The sequence below is a fragment of the Phymastichus coffea genome, unplaced genomic scaffold, assembly GCF_024137745.1.
Source record: "Phymastichus coffea isolate CEN01 unplaced genomic scaffold, Cenicafe_Pcof_1.1 PCOF00071, whole genome shotgun sequence".
NCBI lineage: Eukaryota > Metazoa > Arthropoda > Insecta > Hymenoptera > Eulophidae > Phymastichus > Phymastichus coffea.
The window spans coordinates 1,167,866-1,188,355 of record NW_026706882.1 but is presented as its reverse complement, the minus strand read 5'-3'; the positions used below and the strand labels follow the sequence as shown (position 1 = coordinate 1,188,355).

The window sequence follows — 20,490 nt, the reverse complement described above, 5'->3', positions numbered from 1 at the left end:
AGAGCGATGGAATTTTTGATAAAAAAAGGCAGCTAGAAGCCAAATTTTCCTTTTTCCCGCGTCTCCCTCACGTCCACCGTCTGTTCTTATATTGGATTATATCTTTTCGACGAAAGAAAAAATACCAAAGCCTCTGTGAAATTTGTAGACACGAAACCACGTCGGCGAATTTTTTCCAAAGAATCTAGAGGATTGCTTAATGGTTTTTTTATTAATACGTATTCAAAATTGGTTCTTCCTTTTTTTTAGTTTCGTCGTGCATTTATTTGGAATTCCAGTTTAACGATTTTCTACACCTCGCTTGTGTAGTACGATTCCGTATTTTTTTGTTTTTTTGTCTAAGGTGGTGCGTAACATAAGAAAAAAAATTATCGATGCGTGAGCAAACGCTTATCTGCCCCTTTAATATGTATATGCGCGAAACATTTTTCGACGAAGAAAAACAAAATTTCGCATTCTTGTCAACGACTTATGTTACAATTATTACACGCCTAATAAAAAGAAATTTTTAATTGTAAAAATCAAGTTTCTCTTTATTTCCATTGATTTTTATAAATTTTTCTCACCCCTAGCTTAACATAAATTTGGGATTTACGTCTATGAAGAAAGTTTATATGCACCTAGTTAATTACAATTAATTTAACAAATATGCTGTCATACTCTTTAATCTCGTACGGTTAAATAAATGAGATGACGATGAGTAAAATGTTTCTGGATAAAAAAAAAAAACAAAAATAATTTCTTTTTTTTTCATAGTCATTGTAAAATAGCATATTATGTTGCAGCATATGTAGTTCTAAAAAAAACACTACGTATGTTTTTTAAAATCAAATATTTTTATAACAATTTTATCATTTATTGCAGGCTTGTTGATATCTCAGAAACATTTGATAGTAATAACAAAAGAAAACAATTTTTTTCCCAACTTCTGCAATGAGCAATATTCCATCAATTACTCAAAGCGGATTAAATATAATAGGGAAAAAAACAAAAAGAAAACGTGAGAGAAAAACAACTGATACTCGTGTTTTGTTTGGATCTTTGTTTGCAATAAATCCGTTATTTGATTTTCAGCGAAAGTTTTATTTTAAATATCGGGGATTCACTATATAAAGGCTATATATGACACTTTTTTTCCTTGATGATAAACTTAAACCTTAATAATCAAGACGAGCGAAGCGACAACACCGTACATCGCATAACGGCTGTTTCATAGAGCATAATTACACCTTATAAATTTATAAATGTTATAAACTTTTTTCCTAGGAAGAAAGTTAGAAGAAAAAGATAGAGAGAGAGAGAGAGAGATAGGAGAAGGAAAGACAGAGGGAGAAGGGGGAAGAGAGTAGACATAGAGATAAAGAAAATAAGATATAACAACACGTAACCATTTCAATCATCTAATTCCATTCACGATATTCGTTCAAAAGGCGAAAAGAGGAAGGGAGATGAAATCGGAAAACTTGCTATATGCAGCGTTACCCTCGAGTCCTTTAATAACGCTTCGACGGCCCAATTAAAAACAAGTTAAAAAACGAAACGAGTTCTAGTCACAGCACCCTTTGCTTTATTAACCTAAAATGCTTGGAATAGCGCTAAGAAACTTTTCTTTCTTCACTATCGTCTTTTTTTCATTTTTTTACAATATTCCATTACAACATCGCGTTAAAAAATGCTTTTCTTATCGTTATTCCGGTTAATTTATTGTTAAAATGGCGCGTGACACGTTTGTACTAGCATCGAGGGTAACGTGTAAGAAAGCAAGTATCCAATTGCCGCGTGTGTGTATACTATAATTTAGGATATAGATCGTTCAAACAAAACCGAAATTCTTGGTCTTGATCGCGAGTAGCAGTTTGTGCCGTAAGACGTGACGCGAACTGTACAGCGGCACGTATAAACGGGATATACAGGTGTTGGCGGTTGGTAAATGGGCGTCGTCTGCTGGTCGAATTGTTACACTTGGCATCGGCTGAAAACCATCTTCGCTTGCTGGCAATGCTGGAGAACCCGTCCAAAAGTATACCTGAAAGGAAACGAACGTTTGATTATAACTTAATACTAACTTAATTATAATACATTTTCTCATATCTAAAAAAATTGAATAAAAAAAGCCAAATTTAAGCTTTAATCGATTTTTATATAAAATATCCAAGAAATAAATAAAAATGCCACCATAATATTATTAACATTCTCGAAAGTCAACCAAATGAAATATTACTCACCAAATCCTGTCTCTCAACATGTGACATTTTTTCGACGATGGACCAAAGCCAGCGTTTGAATTTTACAAGGCGGTCGGTCGATTCACCAGATTCGTCATTAAACGACGTATACGAGATGAGTACCGTAACATTGATGTCACCAACTCCATTGAGAAGTAAACGCAAATCTTCAGAAGTAAGTCCATCGAGTGCACCTTCAGGTAGTACATCGAAGACACCTTCTCGGATGGCCTCAAGTGCTTTTTCTTGAACTTTAATCATACGCACTTCGGCGTATTTACGCACGTAGTCGTATACGTTGTTTGATGTCACTTCTATGTCACGACCTGTTGGTACCAGTTCAATTGAACCACCGCCTTCTTCAGGACACAGATCAATGCTATAAAACAAATTAAAATCGAATTAGAAGGACTTTATTACAAATTTTAATTTTAAAATTATTTTCTCGATAGATTTTTTTTTGAAGATTCAGAGCTTTTACAATCAATTAAACATACAAATCGATGCGCTCGATAACACGAAACATAAATTATTTGATTGTCGTCCACTGATCTTTATTGGGCTTGTAAATCGATTGTGATAAATAGATTATCGTCATCGATTGATTGATCAATAAAACATGTAGATATTAATATTATCTCACCTAAAAGTAAGATCTAATTGGAACAAATTACTAGAATCCTTAGTTTCCGCATCAATAACCAACTGTCGTAAACTCTCGTAGATGACGGGATCGAAGAATGCAAGGTCGTGGAACCTTACCGGCCTGGCTAGTATGTATTTCAATACGTGCCGATTCAAAAATATAGGGCACAACTCGTTTTGAAGTAGGCACAGACCAATAAGACGTCCAACGTTTCTAAAGGCATTGAGTCTCTCATAACTACCTCTACCCTGTCTTGGAGTGTAGAAGCCGCGTTTTCCTGGTGAATAGAATAATGGTGCGTTGTCTTCTGTGTCGTCGATTATTGCATTTTCTGTGAACAATTTAAATAAAAAAATTCATAATTTTGAGTTAAAACATCGATATATTTTGTTTGAAAAAATTATAGATAACGTACCAAGTTGATTCTTTTTCTTAGCACCACATCGTTCAGTAAGACTAAATACATCGAGATCGAGAAGTGCTTCGCTAGCAAGGTCCTGATTGTGACTATGAATTAATTCAAAGGCCTCCTCGACCTTTTGCCTTAGAGACTCCTCCGACGCGAGCAACATTAACAGCTGCGCTGGGTTCATCTCGAGTAACATGCCTGTTATTTTCTCGGCATGTGTCGGTCGCAAAGCATAGACTTTTGGATACAATCTATCACCAAGTTGTTGCTGATGCATCGTCAAATGATCGTTGTTTGCATGCCCGAATGATGATGGATGCGATGATGATGCATTGCCAGATGATGATGATGAACCTTCGAGTGATGTTGACGGATGGAATGAACGCGCTTCGAAAGATAAGGCGCGACGGGATTCTCGGCATTTTCCGGATGAACGGGAATTCTGAAATTTATGAGAAACATCATTTAGTAAAAATATAACGAACATTTTATCATAAAATATTATCACAAAATGTTTTTCAGAAGTACTGTGTTGTTTACTTCGTTAATGGTATTAGATTGAACAGGTTTTATGCAGAACATGGTGTGATCTTCACTTTTAAGATTACTGTTGACCCACGTAGCGCAGAATCTCTACATAGATACAACATAATCATTCCAGTCGCTTAGTAATCTAATACACCTTCTTTCAACCACAACTGACATTCATTATATGCTCATACTAAATTACCTATCTACCATTTATAAATTCAATTTCATATTTCTATTAAAATTAAATCAGTTAAATTATACATTCTTTATAAAATTTTAAAAAGATAATGTTGCTTGAACAAATTCATTATGATATAGACCTATTGCGGAAAAACGCTCTTACGTATATATTGAAGAATTTATACGCATTCAAATTGTCTACTTGTCTTTCAGTTGTTTTTTTGTTAACTTTCAAGAACTTGTATACACATTTGTTAGATCATATGATTTTGGAACCATTGAAATAAACCTAATAAGTTTAATTCACTTGATTAAGAATACTTACTTGTCTTCGAAGATCACGATCACGATCCTTAATCTTAAGTTTCTGCAGAACGTTGTACTGTGTGTATTTAGAACCTACTTGTGCTGCTTCTAAATTCGGTAGTTTCTCATTAGCTAAGAGCGCCTATAAAAATAGCCCCAAAAAATAGCATGAATAATGATTCTAAACTAAGAGATTTTTTGGATGGTACTTACTTCTGCTACCGCTGTATAAAAACTTCTTGCTACACCTGAACCCTCACCAGGTTCGTCTTTGAATGTGACTTTAACACGATTTACCGCTAACGGTGGTGTGTTTGATGCTCGTCTGTTGTATAAGTTATACTGCGTATTCAATTCCTTCATCGTTTGAACGAGGAGTTGAGTTCTATCCCGTTCAACCTACAAAAGATGATATTTATAAGTTTATTATTGCTGCTTATCTTGAAAGTACGTAAAGTAGGTTATGAAATTACCTTTGACAATGTGATGTCTTTCTGCTGTGAATTCCTTAATTTCTCCATATCCCTCCTAAATTTAGCTTCTTTCACTGGAAATCCTCCCAATTCTGAGACGATACTTCCTTGCTCTAAGCCAACATCTTCCATGAACACGCGACCAAATAAATCAAGAGAAAGTCGCCATCTACCCAGCAAAATATTATGCGAAATTTTAGCACCGATTGTTGAGATTGGTACCCTCACTGGTGCTGTTGATACTATAGACTGCTGTTGCTGTGGTTGACTCGCCTCAACTGAATCTTGTACGTCTTGTGAAATTGCCAAATCAACAATTTCCTCGTTTGCTGTGACCACTGAAGATTCGGTTGTTACGGCGGTTACCAGCACCTCCGTAGCTACAACAGTCGGCTGTGAACCGATAAAAATCGATATTTTTATTCTACTCAAAATCGTCTATTAAAATAAAAATATCGAAATCTTGTCTTACTTGTTTATTTACATTATTCTGTGAGTCTTGGGCACAGGCGCTACTGCTTCCGGCGCGAACGATCACACTACGCTCGACCTTGTTTGATTTTTGTACAGTACTGATAGTTTCTGTGTCCATTAATTGATTGTTTGGCGAAACGATGATCGGAGCTCTATCAGTTTGTTGCTCTACAACTGCAGCTACTGGTTGTGGCTCAGCTGTTTGTTGTGTCAAAGCTTTTTGTTTGTCCTGCAAATATTTGACCATTCGTTAATATAGAGAATGCCGATAAATTTAATAAATAAATAATAAAACTTACTTGATATTTACTCGGTTCTACACTAGTTCCAGCACCATTACCTCTCCTTTCATTACTTTTAGCCTGATCGGCAGTATAACCGAACATAAGGCTAGAATTCAACTGTCCCTCGACATTTCTCGTAGACAAACCCAATCGTGTGGGTAAACCATCAATACTAGATCCACCAGGTGAATGTCGAGGTACACCAAATAAATCTTCTCGTCGTGAGTGTGGTTGCAGTAAATGAGGTTGGTCCGCAAGTGGTAGAGCTTCAGACATTGCTGTGTCGAATGGATCGAGTGCTGGACAACCTAAGCATAACGTAGAATCCGAACGTTGGAGAAATGGATGCTTGCGGCCTTTCCCTGATGAATTAGATGACATAGTGTTGTTAGGTGCAGGTGTTGACGTGGCGTTACTCGATATGCCTGGGATGTTTAGAAGGTCAGGGTAATCGACTGAATCTGTTTCCATAGTATTGCTCGTGTGTATATTATCTTCTTCACCTTCCTCATTATCATTTTCATCCTAGAAAAATATAAATAAGAAATGTCGGTGTTACTATTGTGATTCTTGAATTTTTCCAGGCGTTGATTGAATTGAAAAAGAATTTTACTTTTACCTGATCATTCCAAGTGGGATCAGCAGGTTCTTTATGTGAAGTCTCTCCCCTTGATGAAATTGGTTCTGAAAGTGACCTCATATAATAAACCAAAGCATCGAACACATAAGCCACGTGTCTCAACGCTGAAACATCTAGTACTGGCAAGCTATCTCTGTGCTCAGCATTGTGCGCTCTCATCAAGGATAAGCAATATGACAAAAATTCTCTCCTTGCCGAGTGTCCATCACCACCTATATTCCGCAAAACAAAAAAAAATTGATTATCAGCAAACGTTTGTCCGATCGAACGGTCGTCCTGCATTCCCGAAAATACAATGGCAACGCAACAGGACAGTAGTCTTAAAAAACAATACCCTCACGTTCTCTACCGCTGCGCGATGCCTCGCTGATACCGGAAAATCCAACGGTGACCCGTGATGGATTCTGAGTTGTTGATATATTACTACCAGTGCCACTACCACTAGATATTCCAGTGCGTGCGCTACGTCCTGTATTGCCTTGAAGCGATAAAGATAGTGCTGCAGAATTGAGAAGACCAGTGAAGTTACCACCTGAGAGTGATGGTGCACTATTTAATGGATGTTCTGGGTGTGTAGGATCTGCGCTACGGGTCAAGGATACGCCGAAACGTAATTGAGCTTCAGTTGCATCCATCACGGTTATCAACCAATCCCAAGTTGGTTTTAAATGTGCTTCCAAGTACATCTGCAATGCAAGTTTATTATTATATATTTCATTCTGATTGTTGCACAGTTTACTTGATAGAAATTTCAAATGTACCTGTAAGTTGAAGGCATCCAAGAAACCAATTTCCAAAGTCCTCGGTAATGGGGGTGCGACCATCTTGTAATCTTGCATCATGGTGAGTAAATCGGCGATCTGTCGAATAACAATACCAAAAGCCCGAGCAAGACAACTAGCAGTGGTACCCATTGTAATCGGTTCTTGACCAGCAGCCACGGCTGATGTTGTTGTCGATCGTCGTAGTGATGATGGATCGATGAATACGAGATTACTACTACCGGTGACACGAAGACCGGTTGCACGTGTAACTGACTCGCGATTACGGATTGCCCATTGCATTGACATTGGTGCCAGATTGTTGCGGTTTGAATGTCCCGTCGAGCCACTGGAACGTGAGTTTAACATGGTTGAGGTCGACGAGCTGGTGAGAGTTCGAGAGAAATTTTATTACATGGCCAAATTATGATTAAAGTATTGTATTTTTTAATTTGCAGATAAAATTTTTTGGGGTTGATGAGAGTTGTTGAATGTTATTTCGCTGTGACCATGGGTAAGATTTACTAATTTTCCGGGTGATATTCAGAGATGACGATGATGACTTTTTACGTCGAATAAATATTATGATAACATATTGTCACGCAATAATAACATTTGTTAATAAAAGCGAAACAAACTATATCCAGAAGATTGACTTTCTGAATATTGAAAAAAATAAAGAAAAAAATATATATATATTTCAATTTGGGAATGCTTATAATAGATGCCATTAAAATCTTCTCAACAAATAGCAATCCTTGTTCAATCTCATGATAAAAGTATGACTACACTGACACATCATACGAATTAAAAGAATATCAAATTTCGCCGCATCTAGTATACAACAAACAAAACAAACCCAAAGAAAAAGCAACAAAAACAATAAAATAAATGTTTCATCCACTAACCTTCGTCGTTCAAGTTGTTCATCCCCAATTTGGAATTCCTCAGTATCTTGTTCATCAGTCTCGCCGGCTTCACTTTCATCGTCTTCTTGTTGGCTAGATTCTCCAGACTCATCTTCAGGATACAACAAAATCGAATTCATACCACCATCGGAACCAGCAGTAGCACCTGTTTGAACACTACGTTGAGCTGATGCAGCATCTTGATTGCTGTGGTTGTCATCTGAATCAGATTCTGTTTCTGCTTCAACTAATAAATCTAATTCAGTGTCAGACTCGCCATCGCCAGCTGGTTCTTCTCCAACAACTGCACTAGCGTCGACTTCACCTAATGGTTGAGCATTTACTGGTGCTGATGACTCTTCGTGTTCGCTTATGTCACCATCCAAATCCATTGGTACTTCTTCAATCAAATATTATAATATAATTTCTTTCATCGATTATTCCTTTTTAAAAATACTTTTTTTCAATGATACCTTCGCCTGGCTCAGTTTCATCCATAGCAGACACATCTCTAGCAATAGATATGTTATTATTTCCTTGTTCAGCTTGAAGAGTTGACTCGAGATTTTGTGGATTTAAGTCACTATGAGGAATAAGAGGCTCGATAGAAAATAACTCTTCCGAGCCGTTAATGACTTCGATAGCAGAGCTAGTTAAAGTGAATGGAGCTGTTGGTCTAGCAACTCCTAAGCGGACTGGCGCAATTAAGGAATCGGCAGTTTCGCAAAGTTCTTCTACTGCTAGTTTGATCAGAGCTTGGAATATTCTGCGGCATTTCATCAACGGTTGTGATGCTTGGCTAGCGCTGTAATGTTTATGAGTAATGATTATTTAATTATCATTGCCAATGATTTTCAATAACACGAATGATGTAGTAAACATCGAATACTTACCTTCTTCTCTTCGTGGTATTAGGCGCCATTTCAATAGTGAAAATAACAAAAATCCTTGCAACAGATCTAACGAACCTCCTAGCAACTGTGATAGCCTCTTCTTGTCTACCAGGCACATTCTCATTCTGTAGCTCTCTAATCAAAGTAGTCAACAGAGTATCCAACATTTCAGCGCTACATTTAACCAACAGCGAATGCGTGAATTTATCCAACAAAGCAGTGCCACTTTGCTTGCAAGCTTGACCTTCATCTCCGAATAATTGGTCATTTGAATTCTCATGTACTCCAGACATGATGGTACATTGTACTGCCGGCCAATCGTTCAACAATCTCTCCAAAGCACGACGACTGAATCTCGGTGGCTCAAGATCATGATCAGGCATGTCGGAATCAGCTCCTATACCATCTGACGATGGATTTTTGCGATTAGCCGAAGTTGAACGTTGCCTTGGTGCCGAACGGAATTGTCTCTGTTCAATTGATTGCCTGCCGACTGTTTGTACGAGAAATAATAAAATTGATTCTCCTCTAGAGTTAATTTTTGTCGCTAAATCTGTGCTAGTAATTAATCGACATAAAAGATCGTATCTCGCGGTTTGTCGGCCTGAGATAAGAGCTTTACATTTACATTTCTCCCAACAATCGCAATAAGCTGTTGGCGACGTAATTTTTAACTTGCAATCGTGACCACGATGACAAACTCGTGCGCATTCTGTGCAGCAACATAAAGAGCCGGTTAATCCGCACGTGCGACATTCAAAAATATCTTGATTTATGTGGTCTGCGCCTGTCCAAGTAAAACTGCAAGTGTCGTTACAACATGTGACAAAAAGCGGTGATAAGTCGGGACTTGCGTCTGTTGGAAGAATCATTGACGAACAATCTTTAGCATCTCGGCCTACACGCTGAATAGTGTCCAGAATTATTAGGGCCGCGTGATAAGCGCGTACTGATACTGACAGCATCAATGGGGTTTGGCTTTGTGCGTCTCTGCCAGAAACATCATTTTAAAAATAGTTGTTAATTGTTGGAGAAAGTTGAGTATATAACTCTTACTTACCTCGCAGACAGTAATTCTTTGAGATGAGGAGCTAAGACTGTACTCTCACACATATATTTCAATATTAGTAAGGCATTATTACGTCTCTCAACTAAGTCTATAATATAGGTGTTATTTGCAGCTGAACCTACGAAACACATACGTATTACAAAAGTCTCTATCACATTTTAAACAATCGTGGTACTTATCTTTATCTTTACAAAATTGATCAAATAATATACCACTTTTATTCATCATCGAGATGCTACTAGCTCCAATGCCAAGCAAGGAATCTTCTTCTCCAGACGTATTGTCGAAAGCTTCAGGAGGCCAGCTTAGAGTTGGAATCGGCTCTTCAATCGGAGCAGAACTGGCATCTACAGTATTCGTCACTAATTCATGTTCTATACCTGCTGATTTATAATGCACAAGTTAAAAAAAATGATTATTTCGATCGCGAATAAAACCATGACTAGTTCAAGTACCTTGTTCATTCTCTTTATTGGATGTTGGTGCGCACATACTGATACATGCATGAAGAATATTACGATTACCATCACAACGCTCGTTGAGGATTGATTGCATTTGTAATGTATTTGTTTCTACAAACAGAATTTCTTATAATTAAAAATTTATCAGGAAATAACAATCTAAGTCATTCATTATATTCTTCATTAGGACTTACTTAAATCTTGTTCCAAATTAGCAAAGATCTGTTTAACGCCATCATAATCGCATCTCAAAATTCTAGGCATAAGCAGTAGATTATCGAAGGCAAAAGCAATGACAGCTACTTGGCTCTTAAGGTTCATAGCAGGAATACTTGGTATTGGAATGGTGGAGGCACCAATGCATAATACGGGCACAAGGTCAAGCCAATTGGGATCACGTATCGCATCAGCGCAGTCTTTTGCTAGTGGATATATTGTATTGTTGCCGTCGCGCAGTAACATTGAACATTCATTACTCTACAAATATGTGAAAAGACGTTAGATAAGAGTTTTTCAAACTAATTAAAGTCAATAAAGACAAATAAAAATTTCTCTTACCTCTCCAGCACTAGTGAGGCTAACGTTTTGCGGTTGTAGGCCTAGGAACGATGAGATATCGGATGGAATGTAACAGTCCTGAACATACCGTCCAGTGCTGATATTGTAAATCACGTAGCTTAATTTACTTCCACTGCGCAGGATCGCATGGATACCTTGGCCGTCAGTAGATATCGTTAAAAGATTTTCGTTTGTACCCTCGACGATGTTCACGCGACGCGGAGTGCGCTGGAAACAGTCTGGTGCTCGAGAACTCATTGAAGACTTTATTACCTACAGAAACAAGTACTTAGTAGCCGTTTATTAGAAAAATTCACTGAGTGAATAAATGGCTTACAACTAATTCGTCTTTTCTAAGAAGTCTACAATCAGCCAGGAGTTTCGTCGGTTCTTCGGCCACGGTATCTGAATCTTTGTCTTTCTCCTTTTCTTTCACATCTTTTGAGAAGAATTTTACTGCTACGTAACAGCCGTCAACCTTGATTACTTTTCCTATTGGAAGTGTCTTCACGTCTTCGACAAATACCACGTCTTTTAAGTGCCAATCTTCTTCGTCCTTGCGATCTGGCTCGTTTTCGCTTTTTGGTGCCATACGTTTTTGACGTTCTATATAAAACAAACACGAAATTATAACATGATAAACTTTCAGGGTATTTCATAGAAATAGTTGAAACCAAACTTACTGTGGCTAGTAGTTATACTACCCGTATCACTGCAAGTACTAGACGCAGGTGACGGTGGTGGTGGCATGTCAATTCTGTCGGCAGTTTCTTTGTGACTGGTCTTACTGCTGGTACTAGATGATCCATTACTGTTTGTCTCTCTTTTGTCCGTTGTTATATTGGGTGGTAAAGCTCCTGCCGGAAGGATTTTAAATCGACACACTGCGTCAAGATTCCACACTGCTGATAGCAGCTGGCCTACCTTTGGTACGCCATTTGCTATTGTAAAACCTAAGAATAATAAAGACATTGTTGATGAAATATTGTTTTCATTAACAATAGACAACACTAAGAAACTGATTGATGTACCTATTGCTCCAGATTGATAAATTGGACTATTTTTCATGCATACATGGCTACCATAAGCTATATCAGATGTAACTACTGTGGATGGTCGATGCTTCCTAGATTTTGCTTTGTACTTTTCCCACAGTTTTATTCTTTGTGCAAAAGGCAAAACACCCCTATAAAAAAGTATAAATTTAATACCTCGTATTGACTAGTGATTATGCAAATAACAAAACTATACATACCACCAGTACAATGCACCAGTTTCAAGTCGAGCGACAGTATAAAGTGAGCATGTATGCAATGAAACAATTTTATCTAGTTGAAATTCAGTGAATGCTTGTGCTGAGTGCTCTAGTCTTGAGGCAACGTTACCCAACTGTTCATCCAGCCAAGTTGCTACTTTGCCAGTCTCAGTACTCACTGTACAACGAATCGCAGTGGCAGATATGTTTAATATCTTCTCGCCAACTAAGTTCAATGGAATTGCTTTTGGGTGATGAATACTTGCATTCTGAAATTCAACGATAAAGTTAAAATATTTATTCAAGCTTTGTGCAATTTAAACATGAGAAAAATGCATACGTCAGGATGTTTGTAAGGCTCCGAATCAGACCATCGCCATTGATACAATTGACCCGTTGATGATATTGCTATTAATTCACTGTAAAGGGCTGCCATTTGAACAAATCGAGGTGCTTGTTCTATGCGTTCATTCCACCATTCGAGTTCTTCCGAAATCCACAAGGGACTTTGTGATGCTAATTCTTTCTTTTTGATATCTAAATAAAAAAATAATAATATTAAATTTATATTAATCGAATACTGCATTAATTATTATCAATAAATTATACCTGGATCTTTTTCCCAAGAATCTTTCAAAGCAGTTTCAAGCCAACGTCTGGGCCCATAATATTGACGATCGCGCCAACGACTGAAACTATCGCGATCTCGATCGCGCTCCGATGATCTTTCGCTGTCTCGGTCGTTGGTCAATCGTCGTGACGAACTGCTGCGACTGAGGTACATGCAAAAGGGGTAAGGAACAAGCATACATTATTTACAAGTTCTAAAAGTCAGAAATTCCTTGCTGATGAGCGAAATGGATGCCCATGAAATAAAACTTAAAGCTAAATAATTTTAATTATAATGCTAAAATTTATAAAAAGATTAAAATTTAAAGTTTGATATCAAGAAAAAATTTCTGAATTACAGCAGATTATCTTAACAGTATTTTGATATTATGATTGCAATGATCATTAGAAAAGACGTATGAAAGAGATCGACTTACCTCCTTATACCCGGATAGCCAAAAACATCCTCAGAGAACATAGAATCGGCAGCATCGATAATCACCGAGTGCTCGTTGTTAAATCCTCCGTCTAGTAGTGATATGAGATCTTCCGGTACGTAATTGTCAGCGGCATCTTCAGCATCATCACCTTCTTCATCATCTCTTGACAGCAGATTGTTTACTGCAAGATTCACGTCAAGGTTTGTGCGTTGCAGCTCGCGCATTATTAAATTGCGGCTTTTGCCTTGTAGTACAACTTGTGCCTGAAAAGAGAAATTATTTTACAGTTATTAGGTTAACGTAAAACAAAGTAACAACCTCCTCGTCCTCCGTACCTGTGAGATAAGGTCTTCGGGTACAAATGGTGCAGGTACTGAGACAATAGGTCTTGAACTACCACTACTTCCACCCATAATAACACCAGGTGGTCCAATTCGTCCACTACCACTGCTGGCGTTTCCGCTTGCACTCGCACTACCACGAATGGCATTGTTACGCATGAGACGAGCACGCGAGCGTGTGATGCCGGCACGACTACTACCGCCTCCGCCGCCGCTGTTACTACCACCTCCACCACCGCTGGCACCACCACCACTACCACTACCACTTGTACCACTGGTACCGGTGCCTCCTGCAGATGCTGCTGATGAGCTGCCAACGTGACTTTTACTGGTACTGAAAATTGCGAATTAGATTTATATGTTAGGAAACGAATTACGTTAAAACTTCATTTAGGTGAAAAAAGAAGATTTAAATGGAATATATAGGCAATGAAATATTATCAAAAGAAAATTATTTTTCTCAAAATTGGATATAGTATTCATTACCTATCTGCAATCTATGCAGTATATAAATTAATGGGTATAGTCTTCACACTTAAAATTAAATCCCTTTTAATTCATGATTTTACAGAAAGCTTGAAATTTTTTCAGTAATGTAGTCAATATAGTCATACCATTCAAACATGAGATAAAATTTATGCATTGTTTTCTGAAACAAGTGATTAGTAATTACTTTGTATATATCTGTCAGATATGTTAAAATACTATTATATTAATAATCCCAATTTCACTAAATACTTTTAAAAATTTTTTAAATCTCTTTAGAATAAACTTTTGAATTTTATTGACATAAATAAGAGTATAGAATATCAATACTCACTTTCTATTTGGTTCATTTTTTCGTAAATCTAATCTATCATAAAGAACTGTGAAAGCAACACGGCAAATTCTGTTGTCATCAAGGAGTAGTCCAATGTGTGATGGTCCAACAACAATTTTTTTAATCGATGTTTTGAGTCCACTGAGGGCTGGTGGAGTGATAAAACCATATCTATTGATTTTTTCTGCTACCTCTTTTAACCTGAAAGGATATGCGATATATTACTATAATAAATTATATAGTAAATTGTTATATCCATATATTTAAAAATTATTTATCGATAATATTATTGATTTACATAATTGAACATTAGCATAGTTCTCATTGATTTCATATCGTTGAATTTCATAGACAATTATCAATATATCAATTTAACATGTGCTATAATGCTTTTTAGTAATCTTTTATAGACACTTTTTTCATGAAAACATTCCTAATCATGCGTATCTTAAAATTTCATTAGGTTAGGTTAAACTTAAAAATTCCTATGTTTTATGTAAGAAAATATATATTTTCAATAATAGAATTTTTCATAAATTTGAATTAACATCATTAATAAGATGACAAACTAAAAAATTTGACAATAACTTTACTAATAGATTGGATACTTTTATAAAGTAATATCCAGAAAAAACAATTTGAACATAATTACTTCATATATTAGTATAATCATATTGTTATGAATAACAATATATTTTAAATTAATGAGAATGATTACATACACTAATTATTCTGTCTTAATACACAAATTTAAGTATTTACAAATATAAATATTACTTAACCTAGTTTCTATAAAAAAAGATAAATGAACTCATAAAAGCATGTTCAAAAATAAATTGCTATAGCTGATATTTTCAATAATATTATTTTTAATGCTACCACAATCCAAATGAGTCAATTCAAAAGTAACTTTACTCTTCTCTTTCCAGCACAATTAAATTAATAATCATTGTATTTTGTCGCAAGTTTTTAAAATAATGCTACAATATCAATGTATCAAATAAGGTAACATAAAATATTACGAAAATTGAGCAATGTTATGTACAAAGCAATGAATGCAAAATAATTATGTGTTCACAATTATGCAAATATTGACATGAACTTCAAAAAAGAGTACACGGGCTGATATACATATTTCAAATGATCTATTATGCATGAGCCAGTCTAATCCACAACACTACTAACAGATTCATTACATTTCCATAGTCAAGACAATCATCTGGCAAAGGCACTACCTAAATCTTGTATACAAATAGTCAACCAGAGTACCTAAAAAATGTTATTGAAAACTTATCAAAACACAATCCATTATGATAAGCTCATATACCTTCTGCATACAGATTACGTGAAATTACGTTATGATTGAGCTAGAAAAAAAGCATTGTAGCTGCTAACGACGATGAACACTCACCTGTCGTTGAGTTGGTCGTCCGTCCCTGGTAGGGGATGGACGACAAAGTGTATCGAGCTCATTGTTGGTGGTGAGCCTCACCTAGAAAGTCGGCTAGTTGCTCGATTCGTGATAATTATCTACGTATCAATTTTGTACTCACTTAACAAGAAAAAAAATTAACGCACAACACTCAACGCCAAATTTTTCGCTGCTGCTGTTGCTTGAGCCCAACACGACGTTCGGCCATGTTTTGAACGTGCAGTGCAATCGCTTTACTTTCATAAACTCATCCGTGTGATGTCATTGGTGTTCAAAAAGACATCAGGTTAAGCAACTTTATTGATAATAGTATTGAAGGTAATGTTTGATCAATTGGATAATCGATTTTTTTCGTTTAATCTCTCACATTTAATTTACTGTCCAAATTTATCAAATTTTCTACAAATAAAAACCATCTAGAAGATTATTTATTTGCTTCGTGTATTGTAAACTGCCACCTCTACTGAAAAACGACCCGTTGCAATGACGAGCAATTAAGAATGGTGGCGCCTACGGATTAGTGTTAAGTGTTGACTGTAAGGTCACTAGACAGTATTACCGCAAGAAAAAGGTCTCTAGAAATCAGCGCTACTAGAAATATTATGAACGATTGGTAGATCTAAAATGTTGGAGCTTCAGTCGAATCTTAAAGTTCAGTAGTAAAAGTTCAGTAGTAAAAGACAGTGTTTGCAGAACGATTCTGCAGCTTCCAATAAATTGAAATGAATTCTAATACATGACTAGACTACTGCGCAGTCATCCGTGCATAGGCTAATTCTATAGAAATTTATAAAAAACGCGTATTTTGGAAACGAAAATAAACAATTATGAGAAACATGTAAATTAATGAATACATATAGATTCAAAGTTGAGTAATCTTGAAATATAATCAATAGTACTCAACATTACTCATTTTTAATTTACATTTATTAGTTAATTTACGTGTTTCTCATAATTGTTCAATTGTGTTTCTAAAATACGCGCCTCTTATAAATCCCTATAGAACTAACGTGCGTACGGATTACTGCAAAGTAACTAGTCATGTGTCAGAATTCATGTCATTATTTGGAAGTGTCAAAATCATTCTGTAAACACCCTAAGACGGTAAGACACGTTCAGGACAGCAGCAGGACAGCAGAGTAGTGCGTTTCTCGGTGTATCTCACTTTCTCTCGTACCAGCCACAATTTAGCATACTAGATTTATTTTACGCGCCTCAGTAGAAAAGAATTATGCACTAGTCACCATCCTTTTTGACGAATTGAATTTTGTGAAAAAGAAAAAGTTTGATTTTTGTTAACAGCTGTGGCTCTTGTATAAAATTAAGGAATCAAGTCTACAGAAGAAGGAAAAGTCGGGTGAGTGTTCTAGAAGAAAAATTAGATGAAGCATGCTTCGATATTTATTCTCATCCGCTTCCGCTTCTCTCTCTCTTCCTCTTATACGCTATAAATGTAAGTATACGAACGGTCGATTTACTCTCTCGACGCCGCTTTCATAAGTTTTTATTTTCATTATTTCATTGACTTATACATATGTGAATGACTCGTATGAGACTGTAGGTTGTTCATTATTTGGATCTTATAACAGTTGCTAATTTCGTAGTTTCTCAGAAAAGATTCTTTAGTTTGCATACCAACTACCGGTTTGGATTGTATAAAAGTGGTATTTTATGTGATGTTCATTTATGAATAAATTATAATTGAATAAATAAAAATTTAGGGTAAATATTTTCAAACAAATGTGTTTTACAAATATTGATTTTATGATATAAAAATTATTTACTATATTACTGTTTCTTTTTAAATCAATAATTCATGTACCATTATTCCACACTTTGTTGCTATAAAAAAGTTCTTAATTTTTTATCGAAAAGAACAGCAAAGGATAAAATACTATAATACACTATTCGCCCATTTCATCTATTTTTATATTAATTAATACCTTAATATTAATGCTTTATTCTAATAATATTAATGCTTTATTCTTCATAACAGAATGGCTCGTGGACAGCAGAAACTTCAATCACAAGCTAAAGCTCAAGAAAAGCTTGCTAAACAAAAAAAACAACAAGGCCATAGTGCAAATGATCAAAAGAAAGCTGCACAGAAAGCTTTAGTTCATGTCTGTGCTGTCTGCAAGGTTTGTATCAACATTAAAATCCAATCAAATATGGATTGCAGTTGTATACTTGAACTATTGTTGTTTTATCTTGTAACTGAGTTTTAATTTGAAGTTGGTATAAATTATAATATATATTTTTAGGCACAAATGCCAGACCCAAAGACTTACAAGCAACATTTTGAGAACAAACACCCCAAGAATGATTTACCAGAAGATCTAAAAAATATATGAGAGGTTAGTGCCTCCAAAATCTACAGAATGTGGGAGGCAGCTAACAAATGCCCAGTTATCGAATTTAAACGAGAGAGTGATTTAGATTTAAGATAATAACAGTTGATTGACTTCAAATCGATAAAATAAACTGAGTCCTGTTATCGCATGAAGAGAAAATTTTTGTGAACGGAATTATAATCTAAGTCATGCGATTTGATTTCTAATTTTCTCTTCTATCTTTCTCCTATAATGTTCTAGTTCTATTTCTGAATACAATATTACTGTTAAACATATAGTTTCCAGCACCTCTTATTATTTTTGTATTCTATTAATTGATAAAATGCGATCACTGAATGTAAGAAAAGTTTCTATGTATGATCAATCAACTGCTTATAAATGTATTTTTTTTATCATTCATCCATGAATTACTTAATAATAATAATCATCATTAGGTTTTTTTCTTTTGCATCTTCTGATTCTTATTAAGTTTTATACAGATGAAACTTTTGACGTGTATAAATGAAATATATATTAGCCACAAGTACGTAACATATTATTATTTCACTTACCTTTGTAAATATTAAAAAAAAGTGGAATTTCAAGTATAGTAAAAATATGTTATTATATTAATAGCATGAAATTAAAAGATAAAAGCATCGTTATACGATTTATAAGTTTTGTATATTTCTACTTTTGTTTTTGTCAATTATTGGTAGTATAATTTAGAGTGACTCTTCTATATTTCGTTTTGCAAAATGACAGCGTCTAGAAGTTATTCTCTGAAAAGATATTTAAAGGATTGATATAAAAAAAATTATTTGATTAAAATAATAAAAGGTGCTTGGAAAATGAGTGATCAAGTTATAGTTGATAAAAAGAAAAAATTAAACTCTGATGTAATAATAATAATGTTTATAGTATTGTCGTAGCCTCTTTCTACTATTTCACTCGCATGCACAAAATACTGTCAATACCTAGTGGATACATTGAGAATTGTAGAAAAAAACTTAATAAAATGAAATTGTGATAACGTGTAGTAAGAAAATGAATACTGTTACTGCCGCATTACCGTTCTTTTTTAATCTTAATCTGTGATCGCTCTTCACCTTCCGAAAAATCAAAGATCACTTAGAATCATATAAAGCGTTCAAGAGATACAAGGTATTTAAAATGCTCTTGAAAATCTTTATTTTTGCTGTTTGAAAGCAGAGAAAAAGAACGAATTTTATTAATGTTTGAGTTGTGATGGTTATTCGAAAGGTTTAATGAGACTCTTTCTGAAAAGATTTAGCTACGATTCGTTGTCGATATTGACGATTAATATATATAGCGATATACATTTGCATAATTTATCCTTAAAAATTATGTAATTTGAATTGTGTATCTTGTACTATTATAATTACAGTATTTTACACCGAATTTTTTAATGTGTGATTATTTATATTTACAATTCCATAACTATAATCCGTCCTGTACCTTATAATACATATTCTAAATTATCATCACTGTTATTCATTTGTTATATATAAAATTTTCCAAAAAATTTGTTTTATAAAGTTTGTCGATAATTCATGACCACATTATTAAATACATTAGAAAAGCTAACACAATTATCAAAAATTTGAAATCAAAAAATTGTGGAATTGTGAAATATGTTATTTAAGAATTTCAAATGCTATTTTCATTTTACGAATAAGCTAGAAGCTATCTATATTGTTTATTTAATAAAATTGATTCAATCCTATTCAAACGTACTGTTTAAATAAATGATTAATTTATTTTGTAGTCAGTATAACAGCCAAATTACTCTTCTTATCTTTACGAATTTTAACTACTAACTTAATTTCTTTATTACCATTATAAATCTATATATTTAATATTTGAATTTAAATCGTTTACTAATATTTAAATTTAAATCGTTTACTTTAAAATATAATTTATACATTAGATAATTTCTGCTTTCAGTATAGAAATAATTTTGTAATTAAATTTTAAATTATATTTTTTTACGCAAATATGTACTCATTTTTAATAATATTTAAGTGTTGATTTACAAAACTTTGAAATATACTTGAAATTCTATGAAAGCGTTGGGCATTCAAAATGATTATCTCCGACAATAATGTTAACAAAAGTTGTTATGTCATGCCATTCTTAACAACAGCTATCGAGTAGAACATTTTTAAGACACCGAAATTCGGTACAAAAATGTGTACTATTTTAATTTTATTGATGTTAAAAAATGGACTATAGAGTTATTTTGATATTCTAAGATCATTTCATTTTTGGATTGGTCAAGATGTGTAACATATATTCATACGCTAGAAATAAAAAATTAGTATCCATTAAAAATTGAACTTGATCTCTCAGTTAATACTTATCTTAGATTAGTAATTTATCAAAGGCAATAGCGGCTATAATATTGATGATAGAGTTGAA

At 34.7% G+C, this 20,490-nt stretch overlaps 2 protein-coding genes across 4 annotated transcripts; one reads left to right on the top strand and one right to left on the bottom strand.

Annotated features, from left to right (window-relative positions):
• Nucleotides 1-200: 200 nt before the first annotated feature.
• LOC131667906 (E3 ubiquitin-protein ligase hyd) lies at nucleotides 201-16,159 on the bottom strand. Of its 2 annotated transcripts, XM_058941667.1 has the most exons (31): nucleotides 15,695-16,159; nucleotides 14,284-14,484; nucleotides 13,736-13,797; nucleotides 13,458-13,666; nucleotides 13,120-13,385; nucleotides 12,683-12,846; nucleotides 12,414-12,610; nucleotides 12,074-12,342; nucleotides 11,850-12,004; nucleotides 11,502-11,771; nucleotides 11,156-11,424; nucleotides 10,819-11,091; nucleotides 10,455-10,737; nucleotides 10,255-10,371; nucleotides 10,009-10,179; nucleotides 9,791-9,926; nucleotides 8,731-9,720; nucleotides 8,311-8,642; nucleotides 7,838-8,237; nucleotides 6,930-7,278; nucleotides 6,503-6,854; nucleotides 6,148-6,380; nucleotides 5,544-6,053; nucleotides 5,243-5,473; nucleotides 4,771-5,163; nucleotides 4,511-4,696; nucleotides 4,317-4,439; nucleotides 3,287-3,722; nucleotides 2,869-3,202; nucleotides 2,226-2,604; nucleotides 201-2,026 (listed from the first exon to the last, which is right to left on the bottom strand). In XM_058941667.1, the coding sequence occupies exons 1-31, from the start codon at nucleotides 15,754-15,756 to the stop codon at nucleotides 1,814-1,816; spliced, it is 8,565 nt and encodes a 2,854-aa protein (XP_058797650.1). In that variant the 5' UTR covers nucleotides 15,757-16,159; the 3' UTR covers nucleotides 201-1,813. The 2 variants fall into 2 exon arrangements, with proteins under 2 accessions (XP_058797650.1, XP_058797649.1); XM_058941666.1 differs by having other exon boundaries at nucleotides 6,930-7,314; nucleotides 9,791-9,917; nucleotides 10,012-10,182; nucleotides 13,458-13,797.
• Nucleotides 16,160-16,809: 650 nt separating this feature from the next.
• Nucleotides 16,810-19,102, top strand: LOC131667848 (zinc finger protein 706-like). 2 transcript variants are annotated; one of them, XM_058941571.1, is made up of 3 exons: nucleotides 16,810-17,168; nucleotides 17,712-17,856; nucleotides 17,980-19,102. In XM_058941571.1, exons 2-3 carry the CDS (start codon nucleotides 17,713-17,715, stop codon nucleotides 18,067-18,069), a joined length of 234 nt encoding a protein of 77 aa, XP_058797554.1. In that variant the 5' UTR covers nucleotides 16,810-17,168; nucleotide 17,712; the 3' UTR covers nucleotides 18,070-19,102. The 2 variants fall into 2 exon arrangements, with proteins under 2 accessions (XP_058797554.1, XP_058797553.1); XM_058941570.1 differs by having other exon boundaries at nucleotides 16,812-17,072.
• The last annotated feature ends 1,388 nt before the right edge of the window (nucleotides 19,103-20,490 follow it).